This window comes from Chlorocebus sabaeus, chromosome 12 (genome assembly GCF_047675955.1).
Source record: "Chlorocebus sabaeus isolate Y175 chromosome 12, mChlSab1.0.hap1, whole genome shotgun sequence".
Classification (NCBI taxonomy): Eukaryota; Metazoa; Chordata; class Mammalia; order Primates; family Cercopithecidae; genus Chlorocebus; species Chlorocebus sabaeus.
In genome coordinates, this window is record NC_132915.1 from 4,732,270 (window position 1) to 4,755,320 (window position 23,051).

The following is a 23,051-nucleotide window of genomic DNA, read 5'->3' on the forward strand; positions in this document are numbered from 1 at the left end:
AACTCAATTGAACTTCAAAACATCAACAGTATCTACCCATACACCTGAGCTGTGGGCTGTGAGGGCATAGACACAAAGACATCCCAGCAGCAGGACCACACCAGCACCCACACCTTGGTTTCCAGACACCTTTTTCATGACAAGGAACCAGGGCTGCTCTTTGGAGACATGGCTGACGCTGGGGCAGGGAAACACAAAAAGTGCCTGAAGCATCTCGTAGGGCAAAAAAAGCAAGGAAGCTCTCCCAAAACAAGAGGATGCTGTGTGTCACACAGGTCAACCTAAGAGAGCTCCCAAGGCCAGAGTGTGGGACAATGTGAGTAAGGATAAGGCAGAGCTGGATATAACCCCAAGTGAATTGATTATGACCCTCTAAAAAGAGGAAAGGAGCCCATACTGATATAAATACGGCATGTGCCACACTAACGTGTTGGTCAACAACGGACCACATATATAATGGTATAAGATTATAATACCATATTTTGACTGTGCTTTTTTCACATTTAGATACACAAATACGGACCATCATGTTTGTGTAAATATACTCTATGATGTTTTACACAATGACAAAATCACCTAATGATACATTTCTCAAAATGTATCCCCATCATTAAGCAATGTGTGACTGTAAATGATTAAATAAATGAAGGGAGAAGAAGTGGCACGTTTTCCCTACAGAAGAACTCCAAATAATATATAACAAGAATCCCCCTCTTATAGCCTTCAAAATCTTCAATATTTAAACAATAAACTATTTAAAATCATTATATAATATTTACATACCATACATGCTTACGAAATATACCTATAAACATATTGTATCATATAAATTAAAATATATTTTGCATTTACATAACCTACACTTCTATCACATATATAAATATAGGATGAAGATAAATTTCAAGAGACAACATGATTGATCAGGAATAAACTTTACATCCTTTCTCGAACTCATCTGACACCGTGGTCACAGCCCTTACACCTGGCTGGGACCCAGGTCCCAGTTCCCATGCATGGCACCCACCGTAAGACGCAGCAGAGCACCATGAGGTGAGTGGGCACGTTGGCAGGGTTGAGCATGGCTGGGGTGTCCGACCTCATGCAGGCCAGGAAGGCCCTCATCCTGCGGTTCTTGTCTTCTACCGCCTTGCCCAACCACAGCCTCTTCAGGTTGGGGCAGGTCCACTCCCTGAAGGCAAGAGCTTCAACCAGTTCCGGGGTTTGGGGAGACTTCCCTTTGTAAGCTGCCCATTCTTTAATGATCACTGGTGAGACTACAGAAAAAAAAAAGCCAGAAAAGACACATTCATGCATCATTCACCTACTTTCAGTCTTAACAAAAACAAGCAGCTCTAGTAACTGGTCTGAAGATTGGCCTCTCAGGTAACAATGCATTCTCTCCTTAGCAAAACCACCAATCATCAAGTCCTTGTGGGTATTTTGTTTGCCCCTCTATTCTGTGCAACTAATGGCTCATTCAGATTTTCAGTTAGGCCACAAATAAGTTTCATCCAATCAAATCATGACTTGATTTTCTCATATAATTAGTATGTATAAATCAAAGACAAAATCCATTTTAATATTTTATATCTACAAATAGTTTTAGTTTTAACAATTAGTGTAATTCACAGAAGTATGTGGTTATCTAATTATTTTAACACACAAAATCCAATTTGGACAGCTAATCCCTTTCTACATGGATAAATACCCTCATAAATTAGATTTGAGAAATAATTTGCATGCAGTAGCCGCTTTACTAAACCTCCCACTTCAACAAATGCAACTGTTAAACTCTATTTTTAAGACTGGCCAGTAAAACATAAGTAGATGTAAATATTCCAAGTTTTGAAGTCCCAGATGATGCCAGCACACAGTAATTCTATTCAGCAAGACTTCAGACAGAGTGTAAAGTTATCCAACATTTCGCCTCAAAAAAGACAAGAAGTTCTAAGTTGATATAATACAGAAACAATACCTTTTATCCACAGATGTTTTACTATTAGTCAATTAATTCTTACAAATACATAAACATGCACATTTTCCCACTTGATTTCCCCATAAATTAAGGAAAAAACAATGACAAGGAAATAAAACAAAAACAATCCATATTGCACAGTAGAATGTTAAAATCTCATCAACTGCACTGAGGTAACAACCCAATAGGGAAATCTGGAAATCTGGGTGTGCATTTTATAAGTAACAAGTGGTTCACTCTAGTTGAATAAATACCAGAATTAAAGCAGGGCCTGATGTGGTCCCTTGCCCAGTGCTGCTACACATAGGCAAAGGCACCATCCCTGGCTAACACACTCCAGTACACGGCCCACTCCAAGGCCAGTGGCTGTATGGAGACCAGGATGCTATCATAAACTCTAATTTGATCTTCAACATATTAATTCTACCCAAATTACATTAATCTATCTGGGCTTGTCTTCTCTAAAGTAATACCTAAGGCATTCTGAAGAGTGCAAAAGCAGGACAGAGTTAAATGTATTACTGGCTAATCTCCAGTTCCACTGAGTCTAAATATAGTCAGGCAATACAATAATCTCTTAAAATGTCATGAAAAACGCCAGGAGTTAGAAACTTGGATACACAGTTTCTCAGCAACAGAAAAAAAAAATGCTTAAACACATTTCAATACCTGACAAGTCAGGTAACAGTGTTACCTATAGGAACACGTTGAGTCAAGACCTCATGGCAAGGGCTCCATAACAAGCCCTTCTGGAGCCAACTCCAGATAGTGTCCCCTTATGTGAAGCCTGCCGGGCAGAGCTGGGGTACAAGTTAAGGCAGTCACTGAAAATTTTCCTTTTACAAAAATGTTACTGCTCTCATTAGGCAAATATCTTTCATTTACATTTGAATATCTTAGTGTTTAGATGTTAAAGAAATATTTCAAACACTCCAAATGCTTTAAAGTCCATCAAGGCAAAACAGACATACATGTATATATAAATACATGCTTATTCGTTTTTATTCAATACTTTTAGGTGCAGATATAAAACCAATCAAGTCTCCATCACGAAGCATACCCTGTCGTTGGACGCACAATCTAAGGCACCGCCCCCACCCCGATCCTGTGATCTCCAGCACAGCTCACCTTCCAGAAGCTTTTCCAGAAGTAGTGTCAGAACATACAGGATCATCTCCACAACCACCACTACCATGCACAGGCCTTCCTGTGAGCCGACCTGCCTTCCCTCCTGTGATCCAACCCCAAGGCTGCTTCGCCCCAAGAGAACAACAGGCAAGGGGAGCTTCCAGAATGAGCTGTTCGCCAATATGCTATGTTGCTATCAGATTACATAAGCACACCTCGCAAACACATGGGACACATACATCACACATTTCATACCATGCACACATCACATACTTCACACAACATACCAACAAACCCCACCTCACACACACCCTCACCATACCACACACATACCACAAAACACACACTGAAACATACCCCACACACAGAGCATGGGTTTATGTGGTGCATGTCAGGAGCCCCCTAGGGGTTTTCAAGAGAGGCAATCTTACTAAATTGGCCTTTAACTTTGCCATTGTTTTCTTTCCCTTTCATCGGCTCTGTTCTTGCCTCTCTTTAATCATTTTAACAATCATTCATGTTTTGTTTTCATTCTAGAAAAAAAAAATTATTGGTAGATTTTCCTTCTCAATTTCAAAACCTTTAGGCCTCTGCAGAGTTCATCCTGTGAGGCCCTAGGTCACAAAGTGAAGAGGAGGTCACAGGCACTAGTCCTAAAGCATGGTATCCTCAGAAATATGCGCTCCAGCTGCAGGCTCTGACAGCTCTCCCCACTAGAGCTCGGAGGGCCTCCTGTGTACCTGAATGAGCCTGGCCTGGTGCTGTGTCTCAAGACTCGGCACAGCCCAGAAGGAAACAGGTGAACACACTCCTGAGAGCCGAAACTGGACTCTTGTTGATGAACTCATGGCAATACTCCAGCCAAAGGCTGCTCCGAGTCCTAGCAGGGCTCAGAACTGTCCTGGGTAAGCCTGTAGACACAGTAGGGACAGAGGGGGGTTAGTGTTCTCTTTTACAGCACTAAGCATGTTGTTGCCCATGTGCAACAGTCATGACAAGAACAGCAAGTCCAATTCAGGAAATACATGTCTTTATCAAAGAAAATAGATGTGACTGACATAAAGGCTTGCTCCAGAAGCAAAGGTGCTCATCTCTAATAGTTAGAGAACTTTTGAGTATTCCACCAGAGAACAGAGGTGGAACCTTCGGCCAATCAGTTAATAAGTATTTACGGAACATCTCCTATGTGCCAGGTAGGGCTGGGACAGGGGGAAGCAGGCGATCTGCACAGGCATGTGCTTGAGAGGGAGGGGCTCCTTGGTTTCTCAGACCTGGGCCTAGATCCAGGGACTAAGATAAGAGGTAACACCTAACTTTGCAACACAGTCCTGATGATTAAACATAAAAAGCACCTAGCACCCCTCATTATGTAGAGATAATGAGATCAATTCACATTTTATACATTACTTACATTAAATTAATTACAAATGAGTGTTTATGAAGAATTCCAAGGGACATCCAATTTTCGGGTTGAAATAGCAGCCTCAAGAGTGGAAGAAGTTGAGGAAAGAAAAATGCCTGGCTCTGTTTCACAAGTCCCCTGCAAAGGGGCAGCTGGAGGGTAGCCACCAGAGATGAGAACGTCTGCTGCTCTTCTCTCTCTGGGCTGCTGTTTTCTTCCGAAGAGTCACTGTTGCCCAGGAGGAAGGACTTCTTAGCCCTCACGGTATTACTCAACCCACAGGAAATAAGCAAATACAAAGTACCCAGCACAGCAAGTAATTTGAGTTTTTACAGAAACCTGGGGGTATGTGGGCTTGCCCATGGCACTAGGCTCCAGCACATCCTGGGTGGCTACCGTCTGGGCCTTAGAGCATGGTAGTGTAAAATGAACTCTGTACTGGTAGTTTTGAAGAGAAACATGTTCCTACTGCATCTTATTAAAACAGTAAGATTCCTGGAGGTCAGCTCACGTATCACCATCAACAAATATTAATCTCATCTTTTCACTGTCAGAAAAATTCACTACTTCAGGAAGTAGCCTACTTCTGAAAGACTGAATATTAAACTGTCTTCCTTACCTTAAACTAAACCATATTTTTACACTGGCAAAAACAACTCTAGGGCAGACATGTTACTGGAGGCTAAATTTATAATGCATTTTCCTTACAGAAAGCACCCCTTCAAAATATAATTTGGGGCCATAAAATACTATCGTACTTAAGTTGTCAGTAAAAAACTCAATGTTTTCCATCAGATGTTAATCATCTTCTTTTAGTAGCACACTTAACATGACAACTAAGCCACCTTGGAAATCTGTTATAATGCTGACTTTGGGATCTATCCCAGCCCAGGTTCATTTTGTAAGCCAATCCCAACTTGCCGGAGTGGCCGCTTGTAAGATCATATTATAAAGTATGTCTCTAAGCTCAGTGCCAGAGCACGACCATTAATTAGCAATGCCCACTAAGAACATAGGAGAGAGAACTGCAGCATGCATGCACACGTGTTCATAGGTTAGGAAGATATGCAGGCAGATGAATGGCTTCCAAGATGGTGGCCGACTAGACTCTGGTTGTGTGTATTTAGGGAGCAGCCACTATTATACTTGACGAGCTTTCCTGGGGTTGTTATGATCATAAACAACAACAAAAACCTCCAACTCATTTACATTAGGACAGAAACAGAAAAGTGGATACAATGAAGACTGTTTTTTTTCCTTCTAATAGAAAAACTGCCCCCTAATTTCTAAGCAGCCCCAGCGTGTAGGTAGCACATTGGGTTCTCTTCCTCAGGCTGATACGTCTGTAAGCACCCTCTGTAATTCTCAAAGGTAAAAGGCTGTGGATATTTTCTCAAACCTTTGATATTTGAGGTTGGAGCAGCCCACTGTCCACAAAAATATAAATACTTAGTAAGGCACAGGACATGTAGCAGAACACGGTATTACAGACATGTAGATAAATGCTGTTCACATTCCTCATTCCACGTATATTATTCATAACATATTAGAAACTCAAAAGCTCAAGGATTGGCAAGTAACACTGGTTAAAAAAAAAAAAGAGTATGAGGATTTATGAAACAAATATTAATCCAAAAGAGTAATATCACAAATTGGCCTGTCGTATCATTTGCCTTCCTAAGCAATCGTCTGCTGTGCTAGGTCTACTCAAAGTTCTGTGAAAAAAACCTTAATGCTTCTCCTAGAAAGCTTTATAGAATAAAGAAATTCAGACAGACTTATTAGCAGCCTTCATAGAAATCATGGGAAAAATGTTTACAATACCAATTTTCACAATATTCAATCAGTACAGTAATATTGATTATTCTATTTCATAATATAATCCAGTGAGCAGACTTAGTTTACTTTTTATTAGCAATTCCAATTATTAGCACAAATAAAAACATTTTTAAAGCAAACTAGACCAGGAAAAAATGTTCCTTTCGGCTTTTCTTGGTGGTTTAAAAATACAGGAATAAATATAGGAAAATCTTTCATAAAAATAGTACTCATCTATAAACTTGCTCCCTCATTCCACATATTTCTTTCATATGTGTGTATAATTTTTATCTGTCTACTTTTTATAAGCCTGTTTCTCTTACTTACTTAATTTTGAGGTACTAGGGAAGACTTTTGTAGGAAATGGGAGGCAAGAAACAAAAGCCAATTTTATTAAGATGATGTTAATTTTAAAAATGTATAAATCACTAAGCTTTACTTTCTGAACTTTGTGCTCTTCAATTATAGCTGGGGATACTTATTACCCTACAATCTTTTTAAATATAGGCCTTTTATTCCATCTCATTTGCCCTCAAACCACTGCAGCCTCTCCCACTGACCCTTGGAGAGAAAGAACCCCAGTGACTGGGAGCGACAAGAGGCACTCTGAAGGAGGAAAAGCCACAGAGGCACATAAACACCTCTACCACAGGAACGAGAAGAAGAAACTCGCCACAGTATCTGTATTTTTGCAAGGTGAAGGCTTCAAAGCCAGGAGTTCCTGCGTCAGACCCCGGACACATCTCCGGGCCCAGCCTTTATTCCAGCATCAACAGAAAAGGTCTCTGGGTTCCACCTTCCCTACCAGCAGGTGCCACTATCACCGTGGATCATGTCTGGAGGAATCTGCATGCCCCTGGGTGTTAACAGTTCTCTTCTACGTACACCACTGAGAGGGCTTAGAATTCCAAGGCATATACTGCCATGATAAGCAAATATTCTTCTGAATTTCCTAAAAGTGAAATTATAGAACTTAAGGATGGAAAGAAAGCTGTGGAAAATAAATTGGCAGCACATAATACAACATGACTTTCAAAAGGCTGGAATTTTTTTTTTCTTTTTCTTTTTTTCTTTTTTTTTTTTTTTTTTTTGCTATCACCTAGTTCAGGAGCAGAAGGGCTAGAAATTTTTGAGGGTCTCATATCCTACTTTCGCCATATAGTGACTTTAAAAATGAAAGTTTAGTAAATCACAGGAAAGCTAGCTATAAATTATGAACACTTGACCATATGCCTTAATCACTGACTAGGTTTCCAAATGAATATACGTGACTTAAATCTGCTGAGAGTTAAATATTTTTAAGCAACTCTTAAGACTTCAACATGCTTGCCTTTTGAATAGTTCTCTCCGATAATAAGGCCATCTTGGGACAATCCTTATTGTTACAGTGACCATTAACAGGAACATACAGCTGTGCAGATAAGGTTCTGAAGCTATTTTAGATCACAGATTTTCCATTCAGAAATGGCCACACCAGCTGCTGGAGCAGCAGGCTCTCTCTGGAGTCCATATGCAGAGGGCTGGGTTGCCAGATCACTTTGGAAAGCCAAGGAAGCAGGGTTGGGGGAGAACAATCCTTCACAGGGACATGGCCTCCCAGGACTCTTTCTTTGGCTTATGGATCTTCCAGTATGACAATAATTTCATTCAACCTACATGTGGTCCAAGAGTGGCCATAGATTAGACAGCAAATTTCAACAAGATCTAAATACAATCATTGTTCCATCTTGTCAATCAAGAACTCCTGAGAAACTTTTCAATGTCAGCTTCATTGTGGCACAATCAGACATTTTCCTATCCTATTTAGATTGTCAAGAAGCTGTAGCACTCTCCTTAGTACAAATATGTGTTACCAATTAATAGATATTTCAAGTAAGGAAGTTTAAATCAATGGTCCGAGCAGGGTCAGTATTTAATCAGCTAAAATCTAATGAACAGGTTATATGGAAGGCATTTTAATGCATGCAATGTTCATGAACATAGATCACACTGTGCACATTACTCAATTCTCAAACAAGGTTGGTTTTGAGCAAGTTGAGAGCACTGAGGCTTAACAATCACAAGATATTCTCAAAACAAAAATATCCCTTCTGGAGAGCTGGTGTTCCAATTAGGGTGATAATCATGGATATATCACTGACATAAAAACCTTTTTTATAGGCTTGTTTCCCCCTCATGAATGTAATTACGCATGAAACAAGTTCAATTTTATCAGCTCCCTATAAAGACCTAGATTCCAAAGCTGCTTATAAAAATCTCACCCACTGAAATTACGGTACTGAGTAAGGTCTCTCAACTTCTAAACTCAGGTCAAATCTATACATCTTTTCCATTCAGAAATAAACTTGTATTTGTCATAGTACATTAATAATGCATCTTTCTAAACACTTACATTCTAGTGTCTTAACTGCCTAGGCAAAGGTCATCTGCACCTGCTCCATCTTTGACACTTAAAGGCTTCATTTCTGTTTTGGTTCAGTCCATACATCGCTATCCAACTCATCTTTCTAAATGGAAACATCATTTGTAACAAACCTTCAATGGCTTCCCATCTCTACAGAAAAGTCAAAATCAAAGTTCATAAACCACTTGAGCAGAAAAGACTGCAATTTGTTTACCACTGACCTTTCAAAGCATCTCAGCACTTACGCACGCTCTCACATAACAGAGTTTAATTTTCTGATGCACCAAACCAGGTCTTCATCTCCAACAAGCTGTGTGTACCTAAACCAATTATTCATTCTTTCACTGCCTGCTGCACACTGCTCTAAGAGTAATATACACAATAGCAAAAGACATAAATGTTTATGAAATCGCTTTTAAAATCTCATTTACCATCAAAGAAGTACAAACTACCATTGGCAAAGCTCAGCCTCCACAGTGGAGAAAATACCCAGGCTCCATGATCAATTAACAAGCGCGGTTGGCTGGGCCTCTGTCCTTTTCCTCAGTGCTAGTTGACTCTCTTTCCCAAACCAAATCTGATGCATCCTTATCCCCAATCCTTCCTGCCTTCACCAACAAAGGTGGCCCCAAAGTATGAACTTCTGCCTCTGCTCCTCCTTCCCACCTAAGTCTACTAATACAAACTCTTTATCAGGACTAATTTTTTCCTATTCTCTTTGATAAACTCACCTCTTCCCCACTAAATCCTCCCCATTGGTCAAAAAAAGAACATAACAATAACCAAAAACTATTCAGTCTCCCATCCTTAAAAAGAAGGAGGAGAAGAGGAAAGGAGGGAAGGGAGTTCCTGAAAGTTCTCACTTTGAAGATACAGCCTTCCTCTGGCCATCTCAGCCACATCTCAAGAGAAGATCCAGTGCCACCTGCTGCCACCATCTTGTTTTGTGTTCTCCTGTGTCCCTTTCCTCCTCCACCGACATCAATGGCACCCCCATTCGCTTGAGTCATTTCAGACTTCCCCAACCCTTCTTGTCTTTTCTTCCTTTGATGGTACTCCTGTGACTTCTGATTCCAGCTGGAGTTGGTCTGCTCAGAGAAGGTCGGGGCAGTCTGACACCACGAAAGCTGTGGCCTGCCCTGGCTTCCACAATCCCCACCTCTCCTCCTGCCCCCCACCATCCACATGCTCTGCACATGCTGGCCCTTCTGAGAGCTTTCTCTACAGTGCATTAACAGGACAGCCTCTCCCAGGCCCAGCCGGAGACCTCTCAACCTAGACCAAGACAGCTGACGGGGAGCTAGCACGAGAAGCACCATCGGACGTGCGTGCTGCAGACATGCAGCAGGCACGAGGTCAAGACTCCACTTCCTGAGCATGTTTGGTACCGCAGCACACCAATGATGCCAAATGGCCCAACACTGGAGGGGTAGGGGACAGTCACATCTGACTCCACGGGACAGCACAGAAGCCACAAAGCCCGTTCCTATTCAGCCCAAAGTGATCACTGGAAATGCCTAAAGGAGTTTGCTGCGTAAAGGTAACACTGTTTTTAGAACACACAAGCAAATAAAAAATAATACCTTCTACCACGAAGCCAGTGCAGTGCTCTGAAGCTGAGGAAAAAGGAGCTGCAGCACCCAGGATGCCACAGGATTTGGGACTAGACAGAGCCTGCAGCACAGGCATGCTAAGCCCAGGAGAGAGGAACAACTGAAAAAAGGGGGTCTGAGGGCCTGGTCAGGCTGCAGGAGAAGTGAAGAGTAGTGACAGGCCAGGACAAGTGACCAGTCATGTGCAAAGTAAGAAATGTCATTCTTTTGTGAGCAAATGGATCACACAATGTGAGAAAAGAATGAAAACAGGTACATTGAAGAATGTCCTGAACCTTTGAGAAGAATGTCATTTACAATGTTCATTGTTCCACATGGTATCTCCAGCCATCGAAGACACAGAAGTCCTGATCACCTCCTGCCAGTGACAGTCACACTAGCAGCTCAGCAACCACTCTCAGGACAACTATCACCAAGGAAGGGTAGTGAGAAGTGCTTCACTTTAATGCCTTACGGATTGCAAGTTTGTCATAGTAATTGCAAACAGAAAAATTTTAAATCTAATGAACTTAGGTTAAAGTTCCAAAGCTCAGCACTGCACACAGTCAGTGCTGACAAGGAGCTTCATCATCTCAGGAGGCCTGCATTGACCCACCACACAAACAAATAGTCTGTAACCAATTATCCATGGCTCAAAGAATGATCTAGTAATTTACAATTTTCACAATTCATAATATTCTTAGACTGTATGTTTGAGGATTCTTTTCTATATTTCCAACTAAATATACAGTTACTTTTACATTCCTTACATTAGGAAATAAAATTACCTAGAACAAAAAGGCATCATTTTCTCCAAGTATTACACAAGCCCACTAGAAGATAAAAGAAAAATGCTTTGACCTCATCTTTGACCACCTTTGCAATCCTTTTCAGTGTTTCCACCTGCACCCCCCACTCCCAGAGTTGATCAGCTGGAAGTGCACATGTCTCAGAGGATTCCGAGACAAATCATCACAATCCTGCGACGATCCGTGAGTCCCACGACCTTCGCTACAGCTGCAGAGCCATGCGTGGTGGCACTCCAACAGCACAAACATGGCCAATCAGAGACCTGCTGGAAGTTTTCTCCAGGACCCTGGCCTTCTGGAGAGAGCAGATCTTTGTTTCATGAAAACCAGAGCACAGAAACACACTCGTCCTGATTACCAAGACATGGTAATTACAGAGAGTGGCGGCAATTCAGGTCTGCTTTCAGATCAACATTCACTTTAAAGTGTAAACCTGTTTTATTATTTTACTGAATAAACATCATTATTGGAATGTTACTGAGGAAGAAAGTCTGTGGCTTCTCCTCCTTTTCTAAGAGCTTTTACCCTGGCCTACTGCCCCGATGACGGCCCACCTCCTTTACACAGAGGCACTCGGGCTCAACTCAGTCATGATTCTTCTAAGGCTTTAGAAAACGCACAAGAGATTACGAGGTACCGAGGAAAACAAACAATGGATTGTTACAGTACATACATTCTGGTGGAAGTCTGTTCTTTCTAAAAGCAAGTCTCTCAGTTTTCTTTCTGCTTTCTGCCAAACTAAACAGGACTCCGTAAACATACTGACGAACTGGCCTATAGAGCAGAGCGGCCGGAGGCAGGTCCTTGTTGGCTTCATCTTCAATAGAAACAGCAATTTTGATTTCACCCTTTGTATGGAAGAAAGCAGAATAACATTGCACATTTTTCACGTTGAATTTACAATACACTCACAGAAATACACTGTATTATCTCCAGTTAATGACACTGCAATTCCATTCCAAATCAACTGCTTAACAACTTGCCCAAATAAAGATGTTTAGGAAGAGTTCATTTGGCAGGCTGTGGCCAAAGCATATGCTCAAAGAATCAAAATAAAATCTGCATTACTTTATGTTTAATCCGAAACCAAGAACAAAAGAAAACCATGTAGATGTTTCAAAGTCTTTGAAACAATCCAGACAGATAACATCAGACAACAAACAGAATAGAAAAGACTGAGAACTTGCAACTTTTATTTAGAGAGTGGGGATGGTCATATGCAATATAATTGAAAATGTTCAATGACCTACATGCAACTAAAGAACTGAGTATCCTGAAAATATAATGGTCAAATTTTCTTTGCGAAGTTCTTCCATGGCAAATTACCACCTCACGTATTAGGCTTCTGCCATAGTGTGGCAGGTGTTCAAGAAATGTGTCTCATTGCGGGTAAGGACATGCCTAGCCACTAGGGCAGAAAACAAAAGCACTCCATCTTTTTCACGTCCCAGGTCCAATACGGCAAGAACCACATCTGACTCAAGAACGTGCTGCCAAGAGACAAATGACTGACTGTGGCCTTTGGCAGCTGAGATTGTTGCCAAAACTCATCAGTCTCAGGGATCTTACAGCATCAAAATACATCTCAAGATATCGTGCAATAAATTTTATTTAATTATACTCAGCATAAAAATGCACTTATGACCTCAATGTCTGTGAAGTTCATTGATATATACGCTTTAAATAATAATTTTGTAACATTTGCTGTTTCTTTTACGTAAGTTTAATTTCAAAACTGGTCTTTCCCCTTACCCTCCGTACTTCCATATTCATTAATCCAGTAGCTACATGTGTTCTAACACTCTCATCTAAGGAATATTTCTCTTAATAATATGATGCTTTGCAAATTCTCTTCATTACCATAAAGATGCATCTCACTGTAAACGTCTTAGCCTGGGCAATTAAATACCAGAGCCATTCAGCTTATAGGATAAACTGCAAAAACTTAAGTAGCATTTTAAAATCTGAAAAGACAATTATCTCAACCATGTCATTTTATCAGTATTTGTCCTTGAAATTCACAAGAAATAAGAAAGTATGTCGGTACAACTTGCAACCCTCATATAGATCTAACCGACTATCCAGGCATCAGATCCAGCAGTGTGGACATATCAGGTGGCTCCTGGGGACCTTACATTTCAAACAGCCCCACGAGGAATGAGTGTGGTTTCTTAACACGTTGTTTTGAAAGATGTCTTCCCAAAACTTTGGTTCCTTAAACTTAGCAAAATGCTCTCCCCACAACAATTACTTTTCACTTACCCTTTATAATTTATGTTGAACCTGAAAAATAAAATGTTCACCTTACAACCATAATCTGAAAAGTGATACTATAAATGCATACCCATATCAAATAATAGATGAGATTTGGAGGCATTACAACTAAAAAATAAATTAAAGGATCTGAGCAAATAGTACTGGCTACATGTTTTCCATGTCCTTTAATTAATAAAAGTAAGCAGTATTTGGATTAGTCGGTTAACAGTTGAAGTCCACCTCAGGAGTATTAGAGAACAGGAGTTCATTATTGCATTTATTGACTCTATTTTACAAACCACAGATGGGTTGTAGAGAACAGACAGAAAAGTCTGGTTATATATGGTCGCATAGGTACTGAGGAAAACATGTTAATAATACATGATAGTAATAAACCAATTCTGCAGGATCAATCTAGTAACTGAGGTAACTTGTTAAATTGTGGGACTAAGATTAAAAGTGCCAACGTAAAGACTACACATCACTGAGGAAATTTAAATACACATAGATACATCTGAGACACCAAGATTAAAAAATAATTGATGCCACACTATATGTATATATTTAAGCATACATTCGATAAGACACTAATAAAGTGAAATGATGACACTGTATAAAAAGACAGTTGCATTTTCTGACTATGAGCATGTTAACAAAATCCTGTATTCCATTTTTTGCTCTTAGCACTATTAAAACTGCACTCAATGAGGTTATGAACAAGTCAAAACACATGAAGTACTATGAGCCATTCAAAGGGGGAAACATTATTTTCTAAGCACAAATGATAAAGGAACCAGATATTGTATCTGACATCAGAATTAAACCTGACGTTACAGCACAAATATGGTGTAAGAAAATTCTGAAATTGAAATAAGAAAAAAATTACAAGTCATAAAATAATGTGATGCATTATTTCATTAGAAGTATAAAAATATTTTATACTAAGTCAAAGGAAAAAAGTGAGACTTTTCACGAGTTACTTTTAAACTGTATTTACAGTTATAAATGTTCATCTTTCATTCAATGTTTAGAAAGGGAAAAGTGAACTTTGCTTCAAATAGATTAGTAAGACAGAAAAATGGTTCAAAAAAGGACAACAGGACAAAACACCCATAGGAATGGCCACTCATCAAATAACAGAAGCCACTCCAGGGCCCCTTCGATAATACCTTCGTCAGGACATGGAAGATGTAGGGGTACATCAGCCCCTTCTTGTGCCTGTGCTCGGCCACTCTCAGCACCTCAGGTGCAACGGGGGGCAGGGGAGGTGTGGTGATGTCCATGTGGTTCCTGGTGGGCATCGACAGGAGGCACGGGATTGGCTGGACAGTGCCCATCTGGCTTCCCTTGCCTTCGGCTAGTTGGCTTCCTGAAGAGGCAGTGGACGAGCCTTCTGCCTACAGTGCAGAGAGCAGAAGGGAGGAAAATGAGTATATGTCATGTTTTCATTCATTTAAAGTATGCTAGGTGGCTGTTCACCTGCCGGACACAGAGGGGACAAAGATGAGTCCTGTCTTGGAGAGACCAGATTTGGTGCCACCCTAAAGACAGAAGAAACAGACAGCACCCTGATCCAGTCCCTCTCCTTGAACAGCTTCCCACACTGAAACAGATCAACATCTACTGTGCCACAGGACAGTGGGCCCGTTGCTCCCTGCTGTTCTGTGTCACCCTGCAGTCCCTCTGTGTTGGGAGGCAGAAGCCTCGCTATCTTGTTTGGCTCTCACTTGTCCATCATTCATGTGGTCCATTCCTGTGTTTGTTTTCTCGAGACCTTGCCTAAGATCTCTACACAAACAGGAAAACCAACACTCCAAGAGGCTGTGCAGTCTGAACACAGTTACACAACCCTAACACATAGAAATGGAATTCTAATCCAGGGCTGACTCTGTGCCACAGCTGGTACTTAAAGAACAAACAATAACCCAAACTCAAGCATTCTCTGTAGTCATTATAAAGCCCTAACTATACACAAGCAAAAATTAAACCAAAAGCCCCAAAAACCTGCTAAGCCACAGCATAATCCCATTAAAAACAAGGTCTCAGATCTACGGATAATGACATAGAAAGAGGTTCATGATACACCATTCGGTGAAAACACCCATTCTGTAACAACTAAGCCCCCAGACGTGGAGTGTATGAACATAACAGGAAAGAGTCTGGACCCCAAATTATTACCACAGTGATGGATTGCGGCGAGGCAGTAGAACTAAGGAAAGGAAAAAGGAAGGGAGACACTTTAGCACAGTCTGAATTATATGCATAGTTGCCCAAGAGCAATGATTATTTGTATGATAAAATTTATCAGAATAAATGTTGAAAATAAGAATTGCTTATTGATTGATTTAAGGCCACCCTAAAGACATACACATTTTTCTGTTTCGAAAGTATACTCTTTATAATGGTGTGTAATAAAGTGCTTAATTTTATTCTTTAAAACACAAAGTGCCAAAATTAGTCTTAAGAAGAATAACTCATAGATAATTTACTAGTGTTTTCTACACTCTCCATTCCATAAGAATACAGATGTGAAACAACTCAAAATGCTTTGGAAGGTGTTTTGAAAATAATATGTATCCACAAAGGATTTTTGTTGCTTATTTGCAGAACAATCATTTAATAGTATGACTTCTTTAGACAAACGTCTGATATTCAGGCAACCCTGCATATTAACCACCAAAACCTTCAAGCAGGAAACCTGCTCCTTCTTGGTAATCACATGTGGCAGATGTGGCTTTGCAAATTAAAAAGGTATTTTTAGGTATCACTATTAATAAGTAGAAGTAGAAGAAAAGCGGAGAGGCAGGGCGTGGTGGCTCAAGTCTGTAATCCCAGCACTTTGGGAGGCTGAGGAGGGCAGATCACTTGAGGTCAGGAGTTCGAGACCAGCCTGCCCAACATGGCAACACCCCGCCTCTACTAAAAATACAAAAATTAGCCAGGCAAGGTAGTGCACGCCTATAATTTCAGCTACCAGGGAGGCTGAGCCAGGAGAATTGCTTGAACCCCGGGGGTAGAGGTTTCAGTGAGCTGAGATCGCACCACTGCACTCCAGCCTGGGTGACAGAGCAAGACTCCATCTCGAAAAAAAAAAAAAAAAAAATGTTTTAAATAAAAAACTTTTTTAAAAAAGAAAAAGAAAAAAAGGCGGGGGGAGTTAAATTTAGCATCCCCGGTGCTTTCTCAGAGAATCTTCACAAAAACCTACAACAAATGTGGGCTCAGGAAGGTCCTAAGCAAGCACCTTGTCCAAGATGATGCAGTGAGCAAACAACGAGGAAATCAGCTGCCTGCCATGCAGAGAGACTAGCAGAGAGACTAGCAGGCTTGGGCGTAGCTCTGAACTCTTCCTTCCCCGGTTATCCCCTTTGTAAAGGTTTACATGACCTGATTAAAAGAGAGATATTATCTTTCACTATTTGATCACTAATACAGTATGCTAACACACAATGAGTCAGAACTCAAAAACTAAAAGGCATAGACTTTCTACCTTTGTTTGGTCTCCTGGGTCTCCTCGTGCCTGAGGCTCTGAGTGGCTTCCCGTCTTCTCCCAGCCAATCTTGTTCCCGCTGATATGGCTAAACATAAAATGAACATGATTACTGTCCAATCACTTTCACAAACCAGTTGACAATGACAAGAAGGGCCTGAGCTAAGTCTGCAGGCTCATGATAACAATACTTTCAAAATAAACACAGCGTTGAGAAATAACTCTATTATAGTAGTTATTTCTTCCTGCTTCAAAAGAGTAGGTGATAACCACATACTATGGAAAAGAAACTATGGAAAAGAAACTATCGAACGTCTAACTTAGAGGAGTCACCAGGCAGTTTAGAGATGGTCTGTGATGTGCTTAGCGCTATGGAGGATGCAGAGGAAACGAAGGCAAGCCTTGCCGTGGAGGATCTTTCCATTGTCACAGTGAGACAAAAGATCGGCATTTAATTGGCAATTATGAGGTAGTAGAAGACTTAAATGTTATCTGGATCGAATACTACACATAATTTATAAATAAATGTAAGGCGATAATACATCACACAGGGCACTCCAGCCTATTTATGTGGAGGGGGCATTAGAGCTAAAACTAGAGGTGACTCAAACTAGCAAATCTGAAAGGCAGGGAAGGTACACTCTAGGCAAAGCGAAATGGCACAAACTTGGTGGGTTCACAGAACAGGGAGTTCATGGGAACTTATTTGGAGGATGGCTTTATTTAACAAAGTACGGAGAAAAAAGGGGTAAGGAAAAAGAGATGAGAAGATCACAGAGCATCTCAAATTCCAGAATAAGAGATAACTGTGCTGTTACCCATTAACAGTCTGGGAAAACAATTTCATGGGTTTAATGAGCATTTAAAAAAACTGAAACAAGACAGACCAGAATGAGTGGTGTGAATGAGCATTATTTCCTAAAGTTTTTGTTCACTTGTAGTATATGGGTCTACCATAGTCCTCAGGCAAATGTGAAACGCACTGTCTACAGGTAGCAGAGGATATGCAGGGGCTTGAGCAGGGCCAGCAGGATGCAGCACCACACTGGAGCCTCAGTACACAGTGTGACCCTGAGGCAGGGATGGCTGTGGTGCTCCATGCACTCACCCTTCCACTGTAAGGTTCTATGCCCAAACTACCTTCTGAAAACCAGTGTTGGCCATAGGGCATGCCAGCATGGGTCAACTGGGCTGCCTTTGTAACTGACTCACATGACAGATGGAGAGGTTTTAAGACCAGATAATTCTCCTGTCTTCCAATCAACTTCATTTTAGGTCTGTCTTTTAAAAAAGGAAAAAAAAAATGCAAAAAGATTCCACTGTCACACGATGGACCCATCCAGCCAAGGATACCGCACGCACGCCATGAAAAGTTCACCCACCCTGTTCAGGTTTCCCGGTCTTCATGGAGCTTGGAGAAACCACTGCTCTGTTCAAGTTCACTACCTCATGCACAATCTCTGCCTGCAACTTAAAACTAGAGGAGACACCAGCAGTGGCTCAGACACATCAAAAACCAGGGCAGGCATCCCCAGAGTGTGGTGATCTGTACCATTGAGAAAGCAGTCACTGAGGGCACAATGTGAGCAGACAATGGAGAAAGGATCAGGAGGTGGATGAGCATGTGCTGATAGGGAAGCATGAGTCAGTAAGCTGGGAGATGCAGGCGGCAATAAATTACTAAATCCTGGCCTAGAAGTACATGGCAACATTGGCACAAATCTTGCTCATCTTCCATTGGATGTAAAGAACAATAAGCGTTCTTAAACTGTTGTTAAGTTTAAAGACTCATGGGGAATGCTTATTAACCATGCAGACCCCCAAGCGCCCATCCCCGGGGTATCTGTCCCTAGAGTGTCTGGAGCTCTTGCAGGGTAAGAGGATCTAGAGGATCATGCACCTAGGATGGTGGGGCAGGGGAGGCCGAGGGTTAGGAAAGTGCCAACCAAGGAGGGGACGCACCTCTCTACTAAAACTGGAGAGCCGAGAGGTTCATGCCAGTGCCACCTGAGATCACAGAGACCCCTACACTCGCAAGCCTTAGTGTTGCTCTACGTAGATTATCAATCTAAAAATAAATGTCATAATCTGGATGCTCATATAACCTTCTAACAATCAGACTATAAAATCTAAAATTTTGCCTGAAAAGCATCTTGACAAGAAACAGTTTTTGAGAAGGCCAATATATTTCAATAGGACAAATATGTTACTTTACAATTTGAAAAAAAAAAATTGAATATGACAAATGCCTTGCTTTGAAGAACAGATGGATAACATTTTAGAACTCTACTTCTATATATATTTATGTTTCATTTCACACAACTAGTAATGCCTTAAACTGACGCCTGGAACCATGTACGTGAACCAGACGTTTCACCGTCTCACACTGCACTGAGACGTGCTGAGACAGGCACTAGCTACAGGGAAGTAGAGTCAGTGACCCGGGCACTGTGCAGGAAGCCTGCGGTGCTCTCACAATCTCGTCCCCACCCCCACACTATAAATCTCTAATGATAAAATGATCAAATCCAGGCTCAGAGAGAAGGAATCTACCCACAGTCACAAACAAAGCAGCTGGATTCAAACCCAGACCCTTATTTCAAACTACTGGCACCTGCTACCACAGCAGAGCCGAGCTGTGGCTCCAGTTTCATACATATGTGAGAATGTAGCACGCAAGCAACAGAAAGGGTGACTCTGGCAAGTCAGCTCGGTGGCTGGGGAAGCCCAGAACTATCGGATGGGGTATTAGCAGGCTGTCAGAGAGGTGTGCCAAGGCCTCACTTCACCAGGAACATTTGGAGCTTCTGTACGAAAGCCTGGGAGGACAGCAAACTGTTCTAGTCACTGAATGATTTCTTTTCTCCATCTTTCAGCAAGTTGGTGAGACTAGGATGGAAATGTACTGGTGTTCTGGTGTGAATAAGAATTATTTCCTAAATGATGCTTGGTTTACACCAAGTAACACCAAATAAAACTTGGTTTACACCAAGTATACCAGCGTATGACGTGTCACTCATGTTCCTTACTGTGAGGGGTGTAGAGTTTTCCTTTATGGAGCAGAAAAGAAAGAGAACATTAAGTAAAATCTGACTTCTGTGTCAACAGGAAAGAGCAAAGGCAAATACACCAAAATGGAAGAAAATAAATCATTAAATTTAGAAAAGGTCAAATTCACAGCAGAACTATCTGGCATGTATAAATTTTTCATTTCTATCTGCTCCCCAACTCAACAGGGCTGAGAACAGACAGCCGGGAGGGTCTCTGATAGTGTAACAAAGAGGGCCTGGGCAGCAGAAAGCCTCGGCCTGGTTGGACAGATGCTCAGAGTTCTCCCGCAGGGCCTGCCCTGTCAAGTGCTAGTTCCCTACAGAAGCACCAGTATCTGGGTGCCCTGACCAGGGAAGCTACAAGAGTCACAGAGACAGACACCTAATAGGTCGAGTCTCCTCATGCCCTAGTTAACCTAACATCACACATTCAGGTTCCTTCATGTAATGGGTGAGCTTAAAATGTCAGGAACACAGAAAGCACTTTTCCATGTGGCAGTCAGATGATGGCTCAAACTTCTTTCACAGCCTTGTCAGGGCTTCTCGCTGTCATCAGAAGACTGTGTGACCAAGAAGCCCCAACTGGCCACGGAGCAGTCCCCTTGGACCCCGCCAGTGAGGGTTCAGAGACACCTGTGCCAACACATCTGTCTTAAGATCAATACGAAATGTCTACACAGATTAGTAGATGGCTAGCACACAATGTAATGATATAGATCATGATTAATTTTTGCCAACGTATAAAATTCAGAATCACTTTTATGAGAAGATATTAGAAATGGTACCATGCGTTAAAAAGTCAAAACATAAATATAAAGCAAATATCTGTCTGGAACAAGCGTGTAACGGTCTGAAAGAAAAACCCACAGCTATAGTAAAGTCATTCCCTCAGCCCCAGGACCCACGCCTCAGGATTCTGGAGCAGGGCACGATGGAACTCTCCTTGTGAAACACAGTTTTTTTGGAAGTGGAGTTGGAAAGGACTTAAAGGACAAGAAAAACATTCAACACCAACTTCAAGCAAAACAGGCACATCAGGTACATACTTCCTAGGATACCAGATCAAAGGGAGCTAAATAAAATTCTTTTAGTTATTTTACACTAAAAACCGAACCACTGTTCTGGTTTTCTAGCATACTAATAGTTAATTTTTATTTATTTATTTATTTATTTATTTATTTTTGAGACGGAGTCTCGCTCTGTCACCCAGGCTGGAGTGCAGTGGCCGGATCTCAGCTCACTGCAAGCTCCGCCTCCCGGGTTCATGCCACTCTCCTGCCTCAGCCTCCCGAGTAGCTGGGACTATAGGCGCCCACCACCTTGCCCGGCTAGTTTTTTGTATTTTTTAGTAGAGACGGGGTTTCACCGTGTTAGCCAGGATGGTCTCGATCTCCTGACCTCATGATCCGCCTGTCTCGGCCTCCCAAAGCGCTGGGATTACAGGCTTGAGCCACCGCGCCCGGCACTAATAGTTAATTTTTAAAAAGTAGTGACAGCTACCATTCATTGAGCTTATTCATCAGCTAATTTAATATACAAACAACACAGCAAATCTGCCACGCACATCTGAATGCTCTGAGGTCCTGCGAGCTTCAGGTCACAACGCCACCGAGAAATACCAGCCAAGAGACTCTGAGCAAACCGCTTCCTGCCAACAGCGCGGTCTCAGTGCTGCTCACGGAGCATGCTAACACCAAACAGCCTGCCTTCCTGTGGTCCGTCTTCACAGTCCAGATTTGGTCCAGGGAGGACAAGTCATTAGCAAAAATTCACAGGGGAAGGGAACACAGACTTATGCGAGAGATGCCTCCATAACACCACATGTCAAAATAAATAATAAATGTGGAGATGTCCTGTTCCACAGGGCTTTCTCTACTAAGATACATATATAAATTCTCAAGAAAATGAAACACATTTATACAAACAAGGACACAAGGTGGAAAAAAACTCAGTCAGTCTTCTCTCTGAATGAGGACTTTTACATATCTAATTTAAAATGTCAGTAATTTTATGCAAAAATATTAAAGCAATAAAGTGGACATATATAGATCTTATTAAATATTAGGTATTAAGTACATACGCATAATAAGACTTACACGCACAAATAAGAATGCATAGTTATATAAGTATATTAAGTATAAAAGATGGAAGAAAAGGAAAAAGGGCAAGTTACTCTCCCTAAGATAGACCTAGTTATTGTAAAAATCTTATTTTAGCAGATGCAGAGGAAAATAAGGTGCTTGAATATTCACCAATCTTTCAAATATAATTACCTCTCTAGAAGTAAGATCATGGGGAATTCTCTATACTGTATTTTCCAGTGTTTGAATTCTATATAACTTTGTATCAAGATGATAATTAGAAAAAAGGTATAAAACAAAGAATTAAAAATTGTAATACATCAACCTCAGATTTGATTCAGATTTTGCAAATCCAAATGAATCTACGAAAATAACATAAAATAAATACCTCCACAAGGATTCAATTGTAACTGTTTTGTTTTGTTTTGTTTCGTTTTTCACACAGGATCTCACTCCGCTGCCCAGGCTGGAGTGCGGTGGCACAATCTCAGCTCATTGCAACCTCCACCTCCCAGGTTCAAGCAGTTCTCCTACCTCAGCCTCCCAAGTAGCTGGGACTACAAGCACACACCACCACATCCAGCTAATTTTTGTATTTTTTGGTAGAGAAAGGGTTTCACCATGTTGGTCTTGAACTTCCGACCTCAAGTGATCCGCCTACCTCGGCTTCCCAAAGTGCTGAAATTACAGGCATGAGCCATGGCACCCAGCCTCAGCTGTAATTCTTAATTCAACTGAAACAAGATTACAAACATCTGACAGGCACCAGGAAGGGAAAAAAGACAAGAATGTCACCTTAATTTTTAAAATGTAAACAGAATAAAGCAAGTTTATGCTGGTACTGCTCTACCGCTCTAACAAAGGAACTGGCAGAGACATTACTTAGAAAGCCACACATTTCATTCCTTTTCTTTCTTTCCTTTTTAAGAGACAGGGACTCATTCTGTTGCCCGGCTGGACTGCAGTGGTGCCATCATGGCTCACTACAGCCTCGAAATCCTGGGCTCAAGTGATCCTGCTGTCTTAGCCACCCAGGTTGCTGGACC

The 23,051-nt window shown here is 41.3% G+C and overlaps 1 protein-coding gene across 3 annotated transcripts in view; it reads right to left on the minus strand.

Moving 5' to 3' along the window:
- Nucleotides 1–23,051, minus strand: part of FAM120A (family with sequence similarity 120 member A) — a 115,643-nt gene that overhangs the window by 21,465 nt on the left and 71,127 nt on the right. For all 3 annotated transcript variants that reach the window (XM_007969793.3, XM_073021440.1, XM_007969791.3), the window contains exons 8-11: nt 16,875–16,962; nt 14,554–14,781; nt 11,802–11,976; nt 1,025–1,274 (exon numbers count right to left, since the gene is read on the minus strand). In XM_007969793.3, the coding sequence (XP_007967984.1) occupies nt 1,025–1,274; nt 11,802–11,976; nt 14,554–14,781; nt 16,875–16,962 (741 nt within the window). The remainder of the gene's footprint in view (nt 1–1,024; nt 1,275–11,801; nt 11,977–14,553; nt 14,782–16,874; nt 16,963–23,051) is intronic.